Source organism: Eriocheir sinensis, chromosome 42 (assembly GCF_024679095.1).
Source record: "Eriocheir sinensis breed Jianghai 21 chromosome 42, ASM2467909v1, whole genome shotgun sequence".
Classification (NCBI taxonomy): Eukaryota; Metazoa; Arthropoda; class Malacostraca; order Decapoda; family Varunidae; genus Eriocheir; species Eriocheir sinensis.
This window is the reverse complement of record NC_066550.1, coordinates 1,503,800-1,527,860: the sequence shown is the minus strand read 5'-3', so window position 1 is coordinate 1,527,860 and position 24,061 is coordinate 1,503,800. Positions and strand designations below refer to the sequence as shown.

The window sequence follows — 24,061 nt, the reverse complement described above, 5'->3', positions numbered from 1 at the left end:
CTATTCAAGCTGCACACTGCTTTCCTCTCATGAGTTTGCCGTCCCTGATGTGCCATTTGTGTTTTCCTCTTTTCCCTATTCAAGCTGCACACTGCTTTCCTCTCATGAGTTTGCCGTCCCTGATGTGCCAGCCCAGCTCTCCACTATTTCTCTTTTCAAGTAACTTTTCATACAAAATCTTAGGTTCCCTCCTTTCTTTCTGAGTCATGTCCTTCACCACTGCTACTTTCTTGGTCCATTCTTTTCTTGTGTGTTTGAGATTTCTTGCATTCTTTAACACTTTCCATTTCACGTCCTCATCTTCCATCACCAGCAGGGTCGGCCTGTTGGCGGCCCTGTCTCTCTGCCCAGCCTGATCACCTGTTTAATTAATGGTTTCTTCCACCTTCATTTCCTCAAATGCCTCACAACACTTTCTCTCATCCACTTCTTTATTTGCTTGATCTGTTTCTCCCTCACTTTCTTCCACATTGTATATTGTTAAATTATTCCTCCTTTTTCTTTTTCTAGTCTGTCAGGCCATCAAGCCCCTCAACACCACCACCACCACCACCACCACCAGCGTCATGGAGGCTGCAGGGAGGGACGGCAGGATGGCAGGACGGAGACAGGTGAAGAACATGAACACTGGCGGCAGCCCTGAGGAGTGTCCAGTGTGCCTGACAGGCTATGATGGCACCGTGCAGCGGCCGCGCACCCTGCCCTGTGGCCACACTGTCTGCACGCTGTGCATAGACCAGCTGGAGGAGCAGGGCCGCGTTACCTGCCCAGAGTGCCGCGTCAACCATGCTGTGCCCGAGGGAGGGCAGTTCCCTGTCAGCTATGCTGTTGAGGCCTTTATGATGAGAGACGCTGAGGTGGCAGCAGCAGCAGCAGCCTTGCCGCCACCCAGCACCGGGGAAGCAGCAGCCTCGCCACCACCCAGTGCCGGGGAAGCAGCAGCAGCAGCAGCAGCAGCTGGCAAGAAGGAGGCGGCGGGTCTCTCCAAGAAAATGCGTTCCTTCCTGCAGGAACAGGAGGCCACAGTTGTGGCCGCCATCACCGCCTGCCGGGAGGCTCAGTCGCAGCTGGACCAGTACCAGACGACCCTGGCAGGCTGGGGCAAGCAGCAGCAGCAGCTGGAGGACAGGCTCCTGGGACTGGTGGACCAGAGCAGGAGTGCCAGGGAGCTCCTGCAGCAGGAAGAGTCCCGTGTGGCGGCCAAGGAGGAGGAGCTGAAGAAGGAGGAGCAGGGGCTGCAGGCCATGCTGGAGACGTTGCGCACCCTTGCAACAGAGCAAGAAGCAGCCGCAGCGATGCCTGAAGTGTTTCGTTGGACTGGCGAGGCAGAGCAGGCGGTGGAGGAGTGCCGAGAAGGTTTTCCTGATGCCAGCACCGTCACCACCGCCAGGAAGGTGAACGTGGCATCTAGTGCAGCCCTGGAGGCTGTCCAGGCTGTCCAGGCAGCTCTGGAAACACTTGCTACAGAGGAGCCCAGGCCCCAGGCAGACCCAGACTCCACCGTCATGGACAGACTGCACCTCATCTGTACATGGAGCGTGACGGCCGAGGACCTCCGCAGCCTGACGCAGCCCGCCAGGCGCCTGCTGGAGGCTGGCCGGGTGTTTGCTGTCCACCAGGCGGAAGGTCAGCGCCGACACGCAAGAATAAGCCTTGAAGCCGGCCAGCTGTGCCTCCACGCCCTGAAGGACCATCCCCCGCCACTGGGCGCGGCAACCCTGCAGGTGAGCGAGGTTGTGCCGCCCTCCCCCCCCTGCACGGTGTTCCTGGACCTGTCCTGGCCGGGCAGCGCGCCGCGGCGGGTACAAATCCGTCTGAGCCCCGACACCCCTCGAGGCAGACAGTTCTTACTGTTGTGCACGGGGCAGCGCGGCCCCTCCTACGTTAACACCAGGTTGTGTGGAGTAGGGAGCAAGGCGGAGGCGGGAGAGTGTGTGAAGGGCGGGGACTATGAGAGTAACGATGGGGAAGGGTCATCCGTCCTGCTGCCTGGCCTTGATGAGGGTGAGTACCGAAAGTCAGGCCGGGCGGGGGATGTGTGTGGGCTGGTGTGGACTGACCGTACCCGGGGTGAGTGTGGTCATTTTGGCATCTACACCAGAGACCGTAAGGATGGTGGTGATGGTCTTGTCTTCGGTGAGGTGGTGGACGGACTGCACGTGGTGGCCGAGGCAGCCCAACACAGGGACATTAAGGAGGTGACTGTGGCGGACTGTGGCGTGGTGTTGTGAGGGTAATGACCACCACCACCACAGCAAGGTTATGGAGGTGACTGTGGCGTGGTGTTGTGAGGGTAATGGCCACCACCACCACCACCACAGCAAGGTTATGGAGGTGACTGTGGTGTGGTGTTGTGAGGGTAATGGCCACCACCACCACCACCACAGCAAGGTTATGGAGGTGACTGTGGTGTGGTGTTGTGAGGGTAATGGCCACCACCACCACCACCACCACAGCAAGGTTATGGAGGTGACTGTGGTGTGGTGTTGTGAGGGTAATGGCCACCACCACCACCACCACCACCACAGCAAGGTTATGGAGGTGACTGTGGTGTGGTGTTGTGAGGGTAATGGCCACCACCACCACCACCACCACAGCAAGGTTATGGAGGTGACTGTGGTGTGGTGTTGTGAGGGTAATGGCCACCACCACCACCACCACAGCAAGGTTATGGAGGTGACTGTGGTGGTTCTTTATTTTTTGTAACATCCAGGGTGATGATTTGTGCATTACATAAACACTTGATAATATAATCTCTTATTTCTTGCTGCATTCCTGTAACATCCAGGGTGATATTTTGTGCATTACATAAACACTTGATAATATAATCTCTTATTTCTTGCTGCATTCCTGTAACATCCAGGGTGATATTTTGTGCATTACATAAACACTTGATAATATAATCTCTTATTTCTTGCTGCATTCCTGTAACATCCAGGGTGATGATTTGTGCATTACATGAACACTTGATAATATAATCTCTTATTTCTTGCTGCATTCCTGTAACATCCAGGGTGATATTTTGTGCATTACATAAACACTTGATAATATAATCTCTTATTTCTTGCTGCATTCCTGTAACATCCAGGGTGATATTTTGTGCATTACATAAACACTTGATAATATAATCTCTTATTTCTTGCTGCATTCCTGTAACATCCAGGGTGATATTTTGTGCATTACATAAACACTTGATATAATCTCTTATTTTTCGCTGCATTCTTGTAACATCCAGGGCGATACTCTGCGTGATGTTTTGTGCATTGCATAAATACTGGATGTAATGTGATAGTTTCTTGGGGCATCCTTGTAACATGTTTTGTGCATTACATAAATACTGGATGTAATGTGATAGTTTCTTGGGGCATCCTTGTAACATGTTTTGTGCATTACATAAATACTGGATGTAATGTGTTAGTTTCTTGGGGCATCCTTGTAACATGTTTTGTGCATTACATAAATACTGGATGTAATGTGATAGTTTCTTGGGGCATCCTTGTAACATGTTTTGTGCATTACATAAATACTGGATGTAATGTGATAGTTTCTTGGGTCATCCTTGTAACATGTTTTGTGCATTTCATAAATACTGGATGTAATGTGATAGTTTCTTGGGGCATCCTTGTAACATGTTTTGTGCATTACATAAATACTGGATGTAATGTGATAGTTTCTTGGGACATCCTTGTAACATGTTTTGTGCATTACATAAATACTGGATGTAATGTGATAGTTTCTTGGGGCATCCTTGTAACATGTTTTGTGCATTACATAAATACTGGATGTAATGTGATAGTTTCTTGGGACATCCTTGTAACATGTTTTGTGCATTACATAAATACTGGATGTAATGTGATAGTTTCTTGGGGCATCCTTGTAACATGTTTTGTGCATTACATAAATACTGGATGTAATGTGATAGTTTCTTGGGGCATCCTTGTAACATGTTTTGTGCATTACATAAATACTGGATGTAATGTGATAGTTTCTTGGGGCATCCTTGTAACATGTTTTGTGCATTACATAAATACTGGATGTAATGTGATAGTTTCTTGGGGCATCCTTGTAACATGTTTTGTGCATTACATAAATACTGGATGTAATGTGATAGTTTCTTGGGGCATCCTTGTAACATGTTTTGTGCATTACATAAATACTGGATGTAATGTGATAGTTTCTTGGGGCATCCTTGTAACATGTTTTGTGCATTACATAAATACTGGATGTAATGTGATAGTTTCTTGGGACATCCTTGTAACATGTTTTGTGCATTACATAAATACTGGATGTAATGTGATAGTTTCTTGGGGCATCCTTGTAACATGTTTTGTGCATTACATAAATACTGGATGTAATGTGATAGTTTCTTGGGGCATCCTTGTAACATGTTTTGTGCATTACATAAATATACTTGATACAAAGTCTTGCCGTGTCCTTGCTCAGTACAACACGGACTGCAGCGTTTCTGGCACCTCACGGCCAACACCTGGTCACCTGCTGCGGCCAACACCTGCACCACCGCCCTGCTGTTTGCTTGTTCCCGTTGTTTCCGTGGTTCTTGTGCTCTGTCTTCATACTGTGTGAGTTCTAAGCAACGTTCTTGTGATGTAATACACTCCAGACTAGACTCTAGACCCCCCAAAATCTGCCAAAATTATGGGCCTGGTGTGTGTGTGTGTGTATTCACCTAGTTGTATTTACCTAGTTGTAGTTTTACAGGGCCTGGGCATTATGCTCGTGTGGTCCCGTCTCCGTGTCTGCATTTATCCAACTTATCTTTAAAGCTTTGCACACTCCTCGCTGATACTATATCCTCGCTCAGACTGTTCCAAACCTCTACATTTCTTTGCGGGAAGCTATACTTCTTTGTGTCTCTCAAGCATCTCCCCTTTCTCAATTTTTTACTGTGTCCTCTTGTATTTCTGCTTATGTTTCCTTCTGTTAGTAGCAGTTCTTCATTATCTACTTCATCTATTTTGTTTAATAATTTATAAATTTGGATTAGGTCTCCCCTTTCTCTTCTTTGTTCCAGTGTTGTTAAGTTCATTTCCTTTAATCTTTCCTCGTATATTAATCCCTCCAACTCTGGGACCATTTTTGATGCCATCCTCTGTATTCTTTCTAGTTTCTTTATAGTCTTATTATTCTTGGGGGACCACACTACCTCTGCATATTCTAATTTTGGTCTAATCATGGTAGTGATTAGCCTTCTCATCATGTCCTTGTCCATGTAGCTAAATGCTACTCCAATATTTCTCACCAAGTTATATGTGTCTCTAAAGATCCGATTTATATGACTCTCTGGTTGATTATCATCCCTCATCACTACTCCCAGGTCTCTCTCTTCATGCACTTTTTTAATGTTTCACCATTTCCCATTTTGTATATGAAGATTGGTCTTTTTTCAATTTTAACGATTTCCATAACATGTATTTTTTTTATCATTAAATTCCATCTCCCAATCCATACTCCATTTCCAAATTTTGTATAGGTCTTCTTGCAATATTTCACAATCTTCTTTGTTTCTTATATGTTTTTGTAATTTAGCGTCGTCAGCAAACAGGTTTATGTAGCTATTAACTCCTTCAGCCATGTCATTTACATATACCAGGAAGATTATCGGTGCTAATACTGAACCCTGTGGTACTCCGCTTTCTACATTTCTCCATTCTGATTTTATGTCCTTGACCACAGTTCTCATCTCCTTCCCATTAGGTAGCTTGCCATCCATTTTTTCATATTTCCTTTCAATCCTCCTTTATTTTCCAGTTTCCATAATAGTCTTGTATGTGGAACTTTGTCAAAGGCCTTTTTCAAATCTAGATAAATACAATCAACCCATCCATCCCTTTCCTGAGTTCTGTCTGTCACTCTTGAGTAAAAACTGAGTAAGTTTGTAACACATGATCGGCCCTTTTGAAATCCATATTGTTTGCTGGTAATTAACTTATGCTCTTCTAGAAATTTAGTCCACTGCTTCTTTATTATTTTCTCACATATTTTGCACAAAACACTTGTCAGGGATATGGGTCTGTAGTTTGAAGGTTCATCTTTCCTTCCACTTTTATATATGGGGACCACTTCAGCCCTTCTCCACTCATTGGGCACCGTACCTGTTGCTACTGAGCATCTAATGATGTCGTATATTGGAACAATTAATTCATCTCTACATTTTTTTAAAATATACCCAGAAACTCCATCCGGTCCTACTGCTTTTCCCTCTTCTAGTTCTCCCAGTAATTTATGGATCTCTTCTTTGTTTACCATAATCTCTTCCATATGAACTTCTATTTTATTCTCTTGTGGCGCAATAAAGATTGTTTCTTTGGTAAAGACTTGCTGGAATTTTCTATTTAATAACTCTGCCATACCTTTATGGTCATTGACTTCCACATTCCCGTCTCTCAGTCTTTCTATTGTTTCTTTCGGTTTAGTCTTCCCATTTATAAATCTATAAAACAACATGGGCTGTTCTTTGCATTTTCCACAATATCCTTCTCATATCCTTTTCTTCTTCTTTCCTTATTTTCACATATTCATTTCTCGCCATTCTGAAGTCTTCTTTGTTTCTTTGATTCTTCCTTCTTTTTAGTCTTTTCCATGCTTTGTCCCTTTTTTCTTTTGCGTTTGCACATTTGGCATTAAACCAGTCCTTCCTACCCTTAACTTTGGGTCTATATACGGGTACATATTTTTTGACACCAGTGTTATAGGCTTCCATAAAGATATCATACTTTTCTTGTACTTTATTTTTTCTCAGTAACTCATCCCATTCCACTTTCTTGTAAAACTTCCAGGTTTTCCATGTCTGTCTTAATATAGTTTAGCCTGTTTGATTTGTAGGATTCATCCTCTTTAGTAACCTCCACTTCTGTATCAATCTCTATGGTTACATGATCACTCTTGCCCAGTGGACATCCATACCTTAGTTCATCCTTGATGTATATTCCTTTTGTTAGTACTAGGTCCAGTCTTGCCGGTTCATCGTCACTTCTATATCTTGTATGTTCATTCACTCTTTGTATCATAAGATTCTCCATCATCAATCTTAGGAATCTATCTCCCCATGCGTTATCTCCACTATTACTCTCGAATGTCTCCCAGTCAATCTCTTTACAATTGAAGTCACCAACTAGCATAACTTTTTTGTCTTCCTTTAGCATTTTGCTTAAACTCCGTATAGTGTCATTGATCACAGTGTCGTGCTCTTCCTTACACCATGAGTTTGTTCTAGGTGGTACATATGTGGTTATAATTGTCAACCTTTCCTTGTTTTTGGTTTCCACATTTACTTTCGCAATTTCAGCTTTACCTTCACCGTATTCTACCACTTTCACTGTTAACTCCTTTTTTGTCATTATCATCACTCCACCTCCCCCTTTGCCCATTCTATCTTTCCTCCATATATCATAGTTTTTATTTATCTCTAATTTAATAGCTTCGTTCAGTTTGGTTTCCGTTAAGCATACGATCATTGGTTCTTTCTCCTTTATGAAATCTTGCAGTTCCAATTTACTAGTTATTAATCCATCTACATTTGTATACATCACTCTTAAACATTTACTCTTATCTATCTTTTCTAACTTTCGTTCTTCTTTATCCTCTCTCTTGTGTACCACTTTCTGACTCGGTCCCCTACTATTCTCCAAAAAAATATCTCCTTTTCTTCCACAGATTTTTCATTATTCTTCTCCTTCGCCTCTGCTAGTAGTTCGTTCCATTTCCTTCTTTCTTCTTCATTTCTATTTTTCTTTATGTATATATCCTTGCAATCTTCTGTTTCCTTTAATTTAGTTGTTCTGTACAAAATATCCTCAGCCGCCTTCTGTGATCTTAACTTTATTTTTATTGGCCTGGTCTTTCCTTCTGTGTAAGGACCCATCCTGTGGATTTCCTCCACCTCTTCCTCAATACTTTGTTGCTCGTCATCATTTAAATTTTTTAGTAGGTCCTTAATTGATTTCAATTCCTCTTTATCTCTTTTGAGCTTATATGTGATCGTCTTTTCCTTCAAGCCAAATACTATCACACTCTTCTTCTTGTCTGCAACTTCCCTGACTAGTTCTTCATTTTTCTTTATTACCTTAACCACTTCCTTTTCTACATCTTCCTTATCTTCTTTCATTTGTTGCTGGATTACCTCTCTAAGATTCACGTTTGCTTTCTCACTCTCCACTTTCCAGGTCTTCATTTCACCCAATACCTCCTCCCTGACTCTTTTCTCCTCCTGGGTGACTAATTTCTTTAAACTTTCATTTTCCTTTATAACCTCTCCCAGTCCATCTTTCATCGACTTTTCATATTCTGCCACTTTTCCCTTCAACTCTTCATTCTCTTTGATCAGTTGCTTCTCCCGTTCCTCCAATCCCCGAACCCTAGCTTTAAGGTCTCTATGGAATTCCCTATTCTGGGATTCCTCCATCTCTCTGTTTTTTATCATTCCGATCCACTTGTCCAGTTTTCTTTCCAGCATTAACATTCGTTTGTAAATAGTTGTCTCCCGGCTGGCGAAGCCAGAGAATGCCCTATTTTGTTCAGTTTCTTCATCACTGCTTCCGTACCTTCCTTCTGCACCTCGTAACGGTGTTGACCACGTTAACTGCTCCTCCTCTCTGCTCATCATTCCGGAATTCACTTATTGGAGACGGAACCAACACTTACATGCCTTCCAGGCCCCATGTAAACACAACAACGATAGGCGATCAGCTGATCGTTGTTCCTTCGGTGTTCGGTGTGTGTGTCGTGTGTGTGTGTGTGTGTGTGTGTGTGTGTGTGTGTGTGTGTGTGTGTAATTACCCAACACTGATTCCTCTCCCCTCCCCCAGGCTGTCCCCGGCCTCCCTTGGTTCCCCTGGGCTGGGTGTACGTGTGTCCCGGGACCCTGACGACTGGGACTCCAAGCGCTACGCCTGATGAGGTGCGCTACCCCGCCATCACCCTGGACAGGGTGCCTCACCATGGGGGCCACCATGCAGGAGGGGAGGTGAGGCGGGGGGAAGGGGGGTTGAGGCAAGAGGAAAGGAAAGGGACATGTAGGAGGAAAAGGAAGGATAGATAGGAGGGAAAGGAAGAAGGAGATTGGAGAGAAGGAAAGGGAAGGGAAGGGAGAGACAGGAGGGAAAGGAAGAAGGAGATTGGAGAGAAGGAAAGGGAAGGGAAGGGAGAGACAGGAGGGAAAGGAAGAAGGAGATTGGAGAGAAGGAAAGGGAAGGGAAGGGAGAGACAGGAGGGAAAGGAAGGGATAGACAGGGATGAGTCAGGGTCAGGGAGGGAGGTAAGGAGGAGGGAAGGGAAGGGATGGACAGGAGGGAAAGGAAGGGAGAAACAGGAGGGAAAGGAAGAAGTAGATTGGAGGGAAGGGAAGGGAGAGGCAGGGAGGGGGGAGGGGAAGGGGGAGGAAGAAAAGGAGAGTGTCAAGTAATGCGTAGTGAGTCTGCCTGGCTTGGGAACATAGGAGGGAGAGTGACGCTTTAAATCTTTCCCAGGTATGAGCATAAGGGTGTATAAAGGAAGGGAGAGGCAGGGAGGGGGAGGGGGAGGAAGAAAAGGAGAGTGTCAAGTAATACATAGTGAGTCTGCCTGGCTTGGGAACATAGGAGGGAGAGTGACGCTTTAAATCTTTCCCAGGTATGAGCATAAGGGTGTATAAAGGAAGGGAGAGGCAGGGAGGGGGAGGGGGAGGGGGAGGAAGAAAAGGAGAGTGTCAAGTAATGCGTAGTGAGTCTGCCTGGCTTGGGAACATAGGAGGGAGAGTGACGCTTTAAATCTTTCCCAGGTATGAGCATAAGGGAGGTTAAGGAAGGCGGTGATGGGGGAGGGAGAAGGGAAGGGAGATAGTAAAGTGGCTAGGGAGTGGCACACAGAGGAGGGAGAGAGAGTGAACCTTTCAAACTTTCCCGGGCATGAATATAAGGGAGGAGATGATGGTGGAGAGAGAAGGGAAGGAACATTGTAGAGCAACAGTGAATATGCTGAGGCAGGGAATGGCACACAGAGGAGGGGGAGAGTGACCCTTTGTCCTTGTTACAGGTGTGAGTTTTTTACAGTAAAGGAAGGAAGTGAGGCGCAGGGCCAGGCCGGGTGGTGGCGGTGGAGGTGCGGGCCGTGAGTGCCAGGGTGCCACGCTGGAGGCTCAGGTGGTGAGGAGGGAGGGAGGAGAGGAGAGAGTGAAGGGAAAGATGCAAAGGTTGGTGAGAATATGTGAAAAGGCAGTGGCTGAAAAGGAAGAGGAAAGGAGAATGAATAAGGAAGAGGATAGGAAAGGAGAGGGAAGAAGGGAAGGGAGGGAGAAGGAGGCAAAGAGTAAGAAAGGCAAAAGAAAGAAGAGGAAGCAGATGAGGTGAAGGAAGAGTGATTAAGAAAGAGTGAGGGAGGAAGGGAAGCGTTTATGGAGATAGAGGGAACATAGAAGAGGAAATCCTTTAAGGGGAAGGGAGAGGGAAGGAAATATATAAGAACAGAGGGAGGTGGAGGAGGAGGGAGACAAGCTACAAGAGTAATGTGAGGAAAGGGAGTGTGAAAAGAAATTATAGGAGAGTTGTTTGGGGGAAGAGAGAGAGGAGGAGGAGAATGCTTAAAGAAAAGATGAAGGAAACAATGAACAAGGAATGGATGCACAGGAAGATGATTTAGAGGAGAAGAGAGAGGAAAGTAGAGGTGGCTTAGGAGCTGAAAATGTACAGCAGAAGCAAGGAAGAGAAAACACCAAGCAGGAGAGAGAGAGAGAGAGAGAGAGATAGGAAAAGAAGGAGTAAAGGAAGGAAGGAAGGAAATAGCCAATGGGACGTCTAAGGAGAAGGAAATTACAAAGAAAAGGGTAAAAGGAGAGAAAACAAGAGAAAAAAAGGAAAAAACAAAGTAAGAATAAGGGAAGAGAAGGAAGAGTGTGATTTGAGAGTGGAAGAAAAGAACAAAGACCAGGAAAAAAAAAGAAAAGTAAACAAAAAAATAGACACTAGAATAATACACATCAATTATTTATTTATTTATTTATTTATTTATTTATTTATCTATTTATTTTTATTTATTTATTTATTTATTTATTTATTTATCTATTTATTTTCATTTATTTATTTATTTATTTATATTTATTTTTATTTATTTATTTATTTTTTTTTTTTTGTGTGTGTGTCAAGCAGTCAGCAATTCCTTCCGTCAGGGCAGCGAGTCGGTGCTGAGCCGCCTGGTGGAGGCCGCGGGTGTGTGGGTGACGGGGGGCGGTGCTGTCTCCAAGATCTCCTCCTCCCCCTCATCATCATGGTCATCATCACCTCCACCAGGTCACTGTCTCCAAGATCTCCTCCTCCCCCTCATCATCATGGTCATCATCACCTCCACCAGGTCACTGTCTCCAAGATCTCCTCCTCCCCCTCATCATCATGGTCATCATCACCTCCACCAGGTCACTGTCTCCAAGATCTCCTCCTCCCCTCATCATCATGGTCATCATCACCTCCACCAGGTCACTGTCTCCAAGATCTCCTCCTCCCACTCATCATCATGGTCATCATCACCTCCACCAGGTCACTGTCTCCAAGATCTCCTCCCCCTCATCATCATGGTCATCATCACCTCCACCAGGTCACTGTCTCCAAGATCTCCTCCTCCCCCTCATCATCATGGTCATCATCACCTCCACCAGGTCACTGTCTCCAAGATCTCCTCCTCCCCCTCATCATCATGGTCATCATCACCTCCACCAGGTCACTGTCTCCAAGATCTCCTCCTCCTTCATCGGGAAAAGGTAAGAATGTTTTGGTTTTATTTTTCTTTCTATTTTTCTTTTTTTGTGTGTGTAGAATGTTTGTATAGATTTGTGTTTATTCTCAAGATCTCAATGTTCCATCTCTCTTCAGTTTTCATTGCATTATTATCGCACATTTTTGTTATTCTTGTGTTGTTTATTTAGTTATACATCTTTGTAGTTGGCATTTTGTGTGTTTGCTATTGTTATCCTCCTCCTTTTCCTCATCTTTTATTCACTGCAAACAATATAGAATCAAAGATGTGTAAATTTAATCAACTCCTTCTCCATATCTTTTTTTCTCTAGAGCACAATTTTTACAAACAATTTATCCATTTTCCTTCTTTTCACTATGGAATAAAACACACAATCCCTAACTTCTTCTTTTCTTCCCTCCTCCTATTTATTCACCATCAACACACTGTCACACCCCAACTAACACCTCCTCTTCTCCGCCCCCCATCGCTGGGTGAGGCTGCGGGGGTCTCGGTGACGGAGGTGGGGGCGGGGGCGTGTCCTGAGGGGGCGGCAGCTGGATGTGCAGGCGGGTGTGTGCTGCGGGCGGGGCTCAGCGAACACTTTGTCTTGGTGGCCGCAAACACCTCGTCCATCGTGGGGTCAGAGCTCAGCCTCCGCCTGCCTGCAGCTGTGGGGCAGCGGCGGAGGAGGGGAGGAAGAAGAGGAGAAGAAGAAATACACACACACACAAACACACACACACACACACACACAGGCACATATGAAAACACCTAATTTTTTTTTTTTTATTATATATATATATATATATATATATATATATATATATATATATATATATATATATATATATATATATATATATATATATATATATATATATATATATATATATAATATATATATATATATATATATATATATATATATATATATATATATATATATATATATATATATATATATATATATATATATATATATATATATATATATATATATATATATATATATATATATATATACCCACCTCACCACAGCCACAGGACCCACTGGATTCAACCCCACTGGATCTTGACATACCCACATAGCCCCCAGCCACATACAAGGACCTCTGCCCCCCCTCCTTCCCCAGCCACATATATGACCTTCCTCAGTGCTGGTGTGTCTGTTTTTTGTTAATAATAAAAAATAATTGTTTAGTTTGTGTCTAACTTCCCCTATTTAAATAAAAAGAAGTTTACCTAGAAGTGATGAGAGAGAGAGAGAGAGAGAGAGAGAGAGAGAGAGAGAGAGAGAGAGAGAGAGAGAGAGAGGGAGAAAATGACATAAATAAAAATTAAGAATGAAGAGAGACAGAGGAGAATGAGATAACAGGGGAGAGAGAGAGAGAGAGATTATGAACAGAGGAGGAGAAAGTATGATAAAGAAGAGAAAATGTAATGATGAGAGGAAGAGGGAGAAAGTAAGATAAAGAAGGGAAATAATAGAGAAAAATAGATGGATTGAGAGAGAGAGAGAAAAGCAATTGTATCAACACCCACCTACTCAACACATTGTGGAGAAGAGGAGGAGGAGAAGAAATATCGCATCAGTAAGAAAGACAGAAGTTAAGAATATGAGTGTGTGTGTTCCTTCCTTCTGTCCTTCCTTTTCCTTCCTTCCTCCCGTTCCCAGACTGTCAACAATAGACCTGGCTGGACCTTGACGAGTGGACTGTCCCGTGGTAGACTGGACTCCCTCTCTGGGCTACTCCTGGTGGACTGTGAACCTTGATGATCTGAGTCCTGTAAGTTGAGGTGTGTCCCTTCCTTCCTTCCTTCCTTCCTTCCTTCTTCCCTCCTTCCTTCCTTCCTTCCTTCTTCCCTCCTTCCGTCCCCTCCCAGGATCTGCCGACAAGGGACTCGTTAGCAACATGTTCTATACTGTACAATACTGCAGCCATTAACGTCTGTATAAAATCAATAAACATGCCATTGAAGTACAAAAATGTGTATAATTTCAACATTGATCTCTAAGATGTAGGTGAAGTTTGAAGTGCTGGGGATGGTGTGGACATGTGTGGAGGAGAGAGAGGCAGGGTATATGAGGAGAAGGGGAGATGGTTTGGACATGTGGATGAGGGAAGATGCTGGGTATGTACAGGACAAGGATGCTGGAGATGGTGTGGACATGTGTGGAGGGGAGGGAGATGCTGGGTATATCAGGATGCTGGAGATGGTGTGGACATGTGTGGAGGGGGGAGAGATGCTGGGTATATCAGGATGCTGGAGATGGTGTGGAGGGGGGAGAGATGCTGGGTATATCAGGATGCTGGAGATGGTGTGGACATGTGTGGAAGGGGGAGAGATGCTGGGTATATCAGGATGCTGGAGATGGTGTGGACATGTGTGGAGGGGAGAGATGATGGGTATATCAGGATGCTGGAGATGGTGTGGACATGTGTGGAGGGGAGAGATGCTGGGTATATCAGGATGCTGGAGATGGTGTGGACATGTGTGGAGGGGGGAGAGATGATGGGTATATCAGGATGCTGGAGATGGTGTGGACATGTGTGGAGGGGGAGAGATGCTGGCTATATCAGGATGCTGGAGATGGTGTGGACATGTGTGGAGGGGGGAGAGATGCTGGGTATATCAGGATGCTGGAGATGGTGTGGACATGTGTGGAGGGGGGAGAGATGCTGGGTATATCAGGATGCTGGAGATGGTGTGGACATGTGTGGAGGGGAGAGATGCTGGCTATATCAGGATGCTGGAGATGGTGTGGACATGTGTGGAGGGGGAAGAGATGCTGGGTATATCAGGATGCTGGAGATGGTGTGGACATGTGTGGAGGGGAGAGATGCTGGGTATATCAGGATGCTGGAGATGGTGTGGACATGTGTGGAGGGGGAGAGATGCTGGGTATATCAGGATGCTGGAGATGGTGTGGACATGTGTGGAGGGGGGAGAGATGCTGGGTATATCAGGATGCTGGAGATGGTGTGGACATGTGTGGAGGGGAGAGATGCTGGGTATATCAGGATGCTGGAGATGGTGTGGACATGTGTGGAGGGGAGAGATGCTGGTATATCAGGATGCTGGAGATGGTGTGGACATGTGTGGAGGGGGGAGAGATGCTGGGTATATCAGGATGCTGGAGATGGTGTGGACATGTGTGGAGGGGGGAGAGATGCTGGGTATATCAGGATGCTGGAGATGGTGTGGACATGTGTGGAGGGTGGAGATGCTGGGTATATCAGGATGCTGGAGATGGTGTGGACATGTGTGGAGGGGGGAGAGATGCTGGGTATATCAGGATGCTGGAGATGGTGTGGACATGTGTGGAGGGTGGAGATGCTGGGTATATCAGGACAAGGATCGTCACCAGGCTGAGACTCACCCTGCACTGCCTCCAGACTCCTGTTCTGTACACGTTCTGCCAGGGTGCTGTCCAGTGTCTGTCAGTTCACGGCTTGCCAATTGTGCCGCACCCCATGGCTCCTTGTCCTCTGGGGTGAGTGGCTGCCTCTGGTGACGCGCCCACGGTCCCTGTAAGAAGAACAGCCGTCAAGAAAACATCCTGGCTTTGTTTTTACAGTCAAGGCATGGTGGCCAGCCCCCTTCCCTGCCAAATCATTCCTCCCTCCCCTCCTCCTCCAAAGCTTCTTCCAGGTGTCATAATGTACTTTGGCAGTGAAGTTATGGGTTGAACAGAGGAAGTTTAAGCAGTGAAGTTCTGGGCTGAATAAACAAACTTTAATTCAGGATAAAACTTGTTTCTTGAGTAAGATGAAAGGGCATGAAATGATGCAGAGCCAAACACAGTCCCTTGATGAGCTAACATAGAAATGAAAAACAAAAGACAGCAGGAGAAGAAAAGTGGAAAAAAACAGGGGGACAAAACCCAGAAAGTGGCCACGGAGTCAAGTTTGGAATTAGATGGTTCAGTATCTTTTCCAGCATACATAATACATACATAATAACAAAAAATACATGGCTACAAACCAGAGTGTTGTGCTTCTGAAACGATTTCCTGTCCCTGAACCACTTCTGGCACTCCTCGCAGAACGCTTTGTCGGCCCAGGCAGGCATGTCCTTGGGGTCGGTGATGTGCGCGCCCTGGTGGTTCAGGAGCTGCGCCGACTGCTTGAACCCCTTGCCACAGGTCTGAGGGAGCGGTGAAGGTGTTGGATGGGATCAGAACTTATATAAAAGGATAGAATTAAGTTAGGAGCCTGAGAGGTATTGGTTGAGGGGAAGGGGAGTTGAGTTGGGGAAAAGAGGCTAAAGATGACATATTTTGGCTAAGTAAATACACAGGAATACTTACAGAAGGGGAGAGAACGTAAGAAGAAGTGAGGAGGCCGAGAGAGGTATTGGTGGAGAGCAGAGCTTGAGGAAAGAGACCAAACAAGACACACTACTTTGAGCCCCTTGCCACAGGTCTAAGAGGGAGTGGTGAAGGTGTTAGATGGGATTAGAACTTACATGAAAGGATAGAATTACGTTAGGAGCCTAAGAGGTATTAGTGGAAAGTAGAGTTAGGGGAAGAGACCAAACAAGACACACTACTTTGAGCCCCTTGCCACAGGTCTAAGAGGGAGTGGTGAAGGTGTTAGATGGGATTAGAACTTACATGAAAGGATAGAATTACGTTAGGAGCCTAAGAGGTATTAGTGGAAAGTAGAGTTAGGGGAAGAGACCAAACAAGACACACTACTTTGAGCCCCTTGCCACAGGTCTAAGGGGCAGCGATAAGTGTGTTAGATGAGACTTAATAGGTATAAGGGAACAGAAATAGGTGAGGAGGCTGAGAGAGGTATTAGTGGAGGGTAGTTTGGGGGAAAAGACCAAACAAGACACACTACTTTATACAACAAGCAGGTAAACACACAGGCACACAAAGAGGTGACAGAAATAGGTGAGGAGGCCTAAAGATATCAGTGCAGGGCGGAGGTAGGGAAAAAAGACCAAACTAGACTTACTGTAGCTACCACACATTTTTTTATTTTTGTAAACCCACAAGACCACTGCCTCACTCCCACCCCCAAAAAAGACCACACAAGACCACTGCCACAACCCCCCCCCCAAAAGACCACACAAGACCACAGCCTCACCCCACCCCCAAAAGACCACACAAGACCACTGCCTCACCCCACCCCAAAAGACCACACAAGACCACTGCCTCACCCCCACCCCCAAAAAGACCACACAAGACCACTGCCTCACCCCACCCCCCAAAAGACCACACAAGACCACTGCCTCACCCCACCCCCAAAAGACCACACAAGACCACTGCCTCACCCCCAAAAAGACTACAAAAGACCACTGCCTCACCCCCACCCCCAAAAAGACCACACAAGACCACTGCCTCACCCCCAGCCCCAAAAAGACCACACAAGACCACTGCCTCACCCCCAGCCCCAAAAAGACCACACAAGACCACTGCCTCACCCCCACCCCCCAAAAAGACCACACAAGACCACTGCCTCACCCCCACCCCCAAAAAAGACCACACAAGACCACTGCCTCACCCCCACCCCCAAAAAGATAGAAAATTACATCACAAAATAGCCCACACAAGACCACTGCCTCACCCCCACCCCCAAAAAGATAGAAAATTACATCACAAAATAGCCCACACAAGACCACTGCCTCACCCCCACCCCCAAAAAGATAGAAAATTACATCACAAAATAGCCCACACAAGACCACTGCCTCACCGTCCAAAATTGACAGAGAACAGGTAAATAAAATGGAAAAGACACACCCACAAAACTACAGCTTCCCCTAAAAAGAATCAATAGAGAATAAGTAGAGAATATATATAAAAAAATACAAAACTGCTACTCCCAGAAAGAGAACAAGGGTCACATTCTCAAACACTTCAGCGCCCGAGCACACGTATCTGGCAAGGCTGTCATGGGAGTTTTGGGCATTTCCAGGGGTAGTTTTATGACCCTGGTGGTAGTTTGACCCTTCCTCTGTACCGTGAACCTAAGAAAACACTCTCTACTACTACTACTACTACTCTCCTTTTCAGTCTTTGTGAATTAGTTGATGTGAGGGTGTGATTTCCAGGGGTAGTTTTATGACCCTGGTGGTAGTTTGCTCTGTACCGTGAACCAAAGAAAACACTCTCTACTACTACTACTACTACTACTCTCCTTTTCAGTCTTTGTGAATTAGTTGATGTGAGGGGTGGAAGGAAGCATCTGAGAACACCAACCTAAGTAATAGACAGAATCAATGCATGAGAAAGAATAAGTAGAGGACAGACACTGGGCCAACACACAGACAAACATTTACGCACCGTACAAATGTGCTCCCTGACGTCGGAGTGTACCTTCTGGTGGACGAGGAGGCGCTGCTGGGTGCACGTCTTGTAGGTGTGGCAGATCCCGCAGCTCAGGAGGTCATGTCCAGCGCGTGATCCTTGCAGAGGTGAAGCTGACCCACCGACCACTGCAACACACACACACAGGTTCATTACGCGTCACAAAACGGGTCATGAAACAAAACAAAAATAAAAAGCATCAATCCCAAGTTACAAAGGGTTAAGAATTAGTCACATTATATTTTTCAAGACATTTCTCTTTCACGATACTCCAAGACAAATTCACCTTCACCTCCTTACCTTATCACACCTGAAGCCACACTGGGAGCAGGAGAAGCCCCTCTCGCCGCCCTTCCCGCCCCCGCCTCCGTGGCACTCCCTATGGGCCTCAGATTGGCCTCCGAGGAAAACTTGTAGTACTTGCAGGTGGACAGAGAACTCCTGGTGGGGGAGGAAACGAGTGGTCTGAGTTACCTGGGATTGTTAAAAGGGAAAGATAAATAGGGGGAACAAAAGAGACTGAACAGTAGGGAAAGAAGAAGAATTAGAAGCAAGAAAAAAACAAACAAGAAGCAAGAAGTAAAGTTGCTATTATTCTATATAAGGAAGGAGTGGTTTGAGTTACCTGAGATTATTTGTGAGGGAAAGATAAAGAGGGAGAATGAGAGACTAAACAGCAAGATAAGATAGGGAACCAGAAACAAGGAACAACAAACAAGAAATGAAAGAAACAGTAAAGGTAAAACAAACAATATTTAACGGAGTATTCTGAGGTACCCGAGACTGTTTGTAAGGGAAAGGTAAATAAGGGGGAATGAGGGAGGCTGCACAGTAAGTAAGGAAGGGAACCAGAAACAAGGAACAACAAACAAGAAATGAAAGAAACAGTAAAGGTAAAACAAACAATATTTAAGGAGTATTCTGAGGTACCCGAGACTGTTTGTAAGGGAAAGGTAAATAAGGGGGAATGAGGGAGGCTGCACAGTAAGTAAGGAAGGGACCACGAAACAAGGAACACCAAACAACAAAGGAAAGAAACAGTAAAGGTAAAACAAACAATATTTAAGGAGTATTCTGAGGTACCTGAGACTGTTTGTAAGGGAAAGGTAAATAAGGGGAATGAGGGAGGCTGCACAGTAAGTAAGGAAGGAACCAGAAACAAGGAACAACAAACAAGAAATGAAAGAAACAGTAAAGGTAAAACAAACAATATTTAAGGAGTATTCTGAGGTACCTGAGACTGTTTGTAAGGGAAAGGTAAATAAGGGGAATGAGGGAGGCTGCACAGTAAGTAAGGAAGGGAACCAGAAACAAGGAACAACAAACAAGAAATGAAAGAAACAGTAAAGGTAAAACAAACAATATTTAAGGAGTATTCTGAGGTACCCGAGATCATTGGTAAGGGAAAGGTAAAACAAGGGGAATGAGAGAGGTTGAATAGTAAGGAAAGGAAGGGAACCAGAAACAGGGATTAAAAGGGAAGTAAAGGTAAAGTTACGACTATTACTGCAACTACAACCATTACTACTACTACTACTACTACTACTACTACTAGCAAGGATTAAATGGGGTGATAAATTCTACACTAAGTGGGTGAAATACTGGAATGGGTTAAGAGGTGCTGAGGAAACTTTTCACATCTTTCCTCCTTTCTCTAATCTCAATACTACTGTTACTTCCTCTACCAACACTACTACTACTACTACTACTACTACTACTGCTACTACTACCACTCCTACTCAGCCCCTTCCCACACCCCTAAGGGACCTACTTGTGCTTCTTCTCCACCTCCACGGAACACACAGGTTTTGGCCGTTGTTTCTGCAGCCAAAACTGTTCCTGCAGAGCCCTCGGAGTCCTCACCTTCCTCTTGCCCTCCACCTCCTCCCCCTCCTCTCCTCCACCTCCACCTGGACCTGTAGTCTCTTCCTGTGAGTGGGCAATGAAGGGAAAGCAAGGTGAGCAGAAGAATATAGGGATGACATAGAACAAAGTGTAGTGTGGGCATTTTTCATAAAGATTTGATAGGAAAGTGTGCATAGCTAGGAACAGGAAGGTAAGAAAAAATGAATAAGGACTAAAAAATGAAGTCGAGGGAAGTGAAGGGAAAGCAAGGGAGGGAGGGAGTGATACAAGGAGAATAGAGAAAAGGAGAGGACTGGAATGAGCTAAGGAGAGAATTCAAGGATGAGGAAAAGGAGGCCAAAGAGAAGAAGGAGGGAAGGAAGGAAGGAAGGAAGAAGGATAAGAAACAAAAGAGCATGGAAAGGGGAAGACATTAACAGTAAGGCACAACCCTGGGATTTAAATAGCTCGATAAACAAAGGGGTCTTATAACAACAGAGAAACAGGGCCGGAATGAAGGCGACTGAATGGCAGGAGAAACAGAGGACTGAGCTGCACTTATAGACAGACACACAAGAAAGATGACAGAAAAAGGACGCACAAGAATTTGGAGATGACAGAAGAAGGAGGCACAAAAGAAGAGAAGGAAAGAAGGGATGGAGAAAGGGCATGAAGAGGAGGGAAAAAATGAAGAGGGCAGTGGACACAAGAGGACTTTTATGAGTAAGATGGGTGAAGAGTAAGAGAGGGAGAGAGCAGTGCCATAAAGTGAAAAGGAAACACTGAAAATAGTTAAAAGTAAAAACAAACTCCACACAGACACAAGAGCAGGTAAGGCACACACTAACGACACTGACCTGGCCAGGTGAGCGTGCCTTCCTGTGGCCCATGAGTGTGCCGGGCTGGGGCGGGTACTTCACCTGGCTGCCCCGGGGGGTGTGCTGCCCCGGACCACCCCCCCGCGGCCTCCTGCTGGGGTGCTCCTGTAGGGTGAAGGGGCGAAGGGAAATAAAATGAGGGGTGGAGCAGAATGTGAGGGAGGAAGAGGAACAAAAGGGGCATGAAGGAGAATAATGGGAGGGAGAAGAAGAGGGGATCAATATGGGGGGTGGAGCAGAATGTGAGGGAGGAAGAGGAACAAAAGGGGCATGAAGGAGAATAATGGGAGGGAGAAGAAGAGGGGATCAATATGGGGGGTGGAGCAGAATGTGAGTTAGCAAGAGGAACAAAAGCGGCATGAAGGAGAATAATGGGAGGGAGAAGAAGAGGGGATCAATATGGGGGGTGGAGCAGAATGTGAGGGAGGAAGAGGAACAAAAGGGGCATGAAGGAGAATAATGGGAGGGAGAAGAAGAGGGGATCAATATGGGGGGTGGAGCAGAATGTGAGGGAGGAAGAGGAACAAAAGGGGCATGAAGGAGAATAATGGGAGGGAGAAGAAGAGGGGATCAATATGGGGGGTGGAGCAGAATGTGAGGGAGGAAGAGGAACAAAAGGGGCATGAAGGAGAATAATGGGAGGGAGAAGAAGAGGGGATCAATATGGGGGGTGGAGCAGAAGGTCAGTTTTATATTTCTTTGTTACAGGAAGGGAGGCAGCTCAAGGCGACATAAATAAGGCTAAACAAAAACACTGCCCACTGGAGGAAATTACTTCATATAAAATTGAATGAAGCCTAAATGTCAGCGATAAATTTCCCTTTTTTGTAGTGTGGAAGGATGAAAGGAAAGAGGTGACCTAACTAAGATGAATGGGAAATAGTGACACAAGACTGAGGGAAGGGAGGAGGTGATAAACGGAGACAGGAATGAAGATGGAAGGAAAGGCAGAGGCATGGAGGGACATAAGAGAACAGAGATAAATGGGAACAGTGGATGGAAGTGGATATTAGAGGAAAAGGTGGGAAGGGAGGAACTGATAAAAGGAGCAAGAAGGAAAGTGAGAAGAGATGGGAGGAGAGGAATGGAGCGAGAGAAGAGCCTCACCTTACTTATATGTTCCTTGCACTCCTCGGGCCCAGGAAGTCCTCGGAGCAGAACCCACACCAATGGATGCTGATCTCCCCTGTTGGGACACAAAGGATCGGTTACCCTTACATGACCTTAGATGACCTCAAGTGACCTTACACCATAACCAACTCATCTTGAACTCAATTGGATATTTTGTTGATGTTAGATGACCTTAAATACTTCCTTTACTTTCTTTTATGTGTAAGGAATAAGAGAAAAATGTAAAGACTTTGAAAAATTAAAACTTGAAAATTAATCTCAAAAAATCTTGCACACCACCAGCTTACTTAAATTTGTTTATTGTGGAAGAAATAAGAAAAAATATGGTCTTCCAGAAATAAAAGCTTAGCCTGAATATTATATTATACTAGAATGCATGCATGTACGAGTCAGGTTATCTTACTGAAACTTAATATCAAGATGAATAGTTAAAGCAAAAATTAGACCAAAGTTAAACAAGTCAGAGCATGTATAAAGAAGTAAAGCTTTAATTCAGTCCTGCAAATATTTCCTTCTATAGGTACACATACACAAGGATACTATAAAATCATCATCATTTCGTTTAATGTCCGTTTTCACTCTTCCTGAGCGGTTGGACGCTTTATGGCTCTCCTCCATTCTACTCTGTCTTCTGCTTGATGCTCATCCAATCCCAGCAATGCCAAGTCTTCCTGTATACACCTTCTCCACGTTTTCCTAGGTCTACCAACTGGCCTCCTTCCTTCTACCTCTAAATTCTCCACAACTCCCAACACTGTATCCTCACCTGCTCTCTTTACATGTCCAAACCATCAGAGTCTTTCCCTTCTGAGCACTGTTTCCAGGTCCTCTACTCCACATCTGTTAGCTACATCTGCACTGGACACCCTGTCTTGCCACCTGATCCCCGCCATATACCTCAGCATTCTGCAATCACTTGCTCTCAATACCTCCATCAATTTTAGAGTTAGCGCCCATGTTTCTGCTCCATACAACATCACTGATCTAATACACGCTTGGCACACCCCTGCTCTGCTCTTTAAGGGGATGCTGTGATTCACAGACCAGCCACCTCTCTCCGCTTTAACCACGCGGCCGCCACTGGCTCTCACTGTCCTCTCCACTCCTGCCTCACAGTCCAGAACATCTCCCAAACAACAGAAATGTTCTACCTCATCTGGCTTTCCTCCATTCACCTCTAGTTCATCCCTCTCAGTTTCTTGGCCTTGCTGTCTCCTTACACAAGCTGGGCATGTAAAATTCTGCTCTCCTCTTACATTTCTGAGGCCTGAGCATCTAAGGTGGCACCACTGCCTGCAACATGTGCACAAGACAGAATTAACACCTCCTCCTTCCCACAGCATCCACATGGATATTTCCTCATTTAATCTTTTCTCTTGCTTCTTTTCCAGTCACCATGTAGCCTACTTTTTTTACATAGTAATTTTCACTCCTCTCTCCTCCATTCCTTCCTTCCATTTATTAAACTTTTCTTTCACTTCTTCTGCCGTCTCTGCATTTACTACCAAGTCATCTGCAGACAGCAGCTCCCATGGTGCCTCTCCTTGCTTCCCTTGTTGCCTCCTCCATTACTGTTATAAACAAGAGCGGGCTAAGGGCAGATCCATGGTGAACCCCACTCCAATTTTGAACTCATCTGATGTTCCCACCACTGTTTTCATCCTCTATTTTCTACCTTCACATAGTCCCATCACCGATTCGACCAATCTTTCTGGTACTCTTTGCCTTCTCAATGCCCATCTTAGAATTTCCCTTGGTACTCTGTCAAATGCCTTCTCTAGATCTACAAAAACATGATACAATCTCCTCCTCTGCTCCATAAACCTTTCCTGAAGCCCTCTCATAGTATATATTGCTTCACTTGTTTATCTCCCAGGGCAAAAGCCAAACTGACATTTAGCAATTCTTATTATCCTTCTCAGCCTCTTCTCCAGGACTTTTTCATATACCTTCATGCCATGCTCCAGTAACCTTATCCCCCTAGAGTTACCACATTTCAAAGCATCTCCTTTCCTTTAAAAATGGGTATAGTGCAGCTTCCTTTCCAAGCTTTTGGTAAACGCGAAAAAGTGTTGGTTTGTGAGAAATATGGAGACAGGTGTCCAGTGTTGCTTTACACAAACAAATAAAAAGCTAGTACTTACATAGAATTACATAGAAAATCAGA

At 45.2% G+C, this 24,061-nt stretch overlaps 2 protein-coding genes across 10 annotated transcripts in view; both read left to right on the top strand.

Annotated features, from left to right (window-relative positions):
• The window catches only part of LOC127009806 (uncharacterized), a 161,584-nt gene that overhangs the window by 96,235 nt on the left and 41,288 nt on the right, over positions 1-24,061 (top strand). Inside the window, exon 2 of the mRNA XM_050883168.1 lies at positions 2,269-2,676. The gene's annotated coding sequence lies outside the window, so the exon portion shown is untranslated. The remainder of the gene's footprint in view (positions 1-2,268; positions 2,677-24,061) is intronic.
• LOC127009802 (uncharacterized) overlaps positions 1-24,061 on the top strand; it is a 77,082-nt gene that overhangs the window by 11,733 nt on the left and 41,288 nt on the right. The window contains exons 2-3 of one of the 9 annotated variants that reach the window (XR_007762392.1): positions 511-2,400; positions 2,611-4,422. Coding sequence is in view for 3 of the 9 variants with exons in the window: in XM_050883164.1 (XP_050739121.1) it covers positions 567-2,231 (1,665 nt within the window). In the remaining 6 variants the exon portion in view is untranslated. Of the gene's footprint in view, positions 1-510; positions 4,423-24,061 lie in introns of those variants that run through there. The other 8 variants (XR_007762391.1, XR_007762389.1, XR_007762390.1 and 5 more) reach the window with 8 other exon arrangements.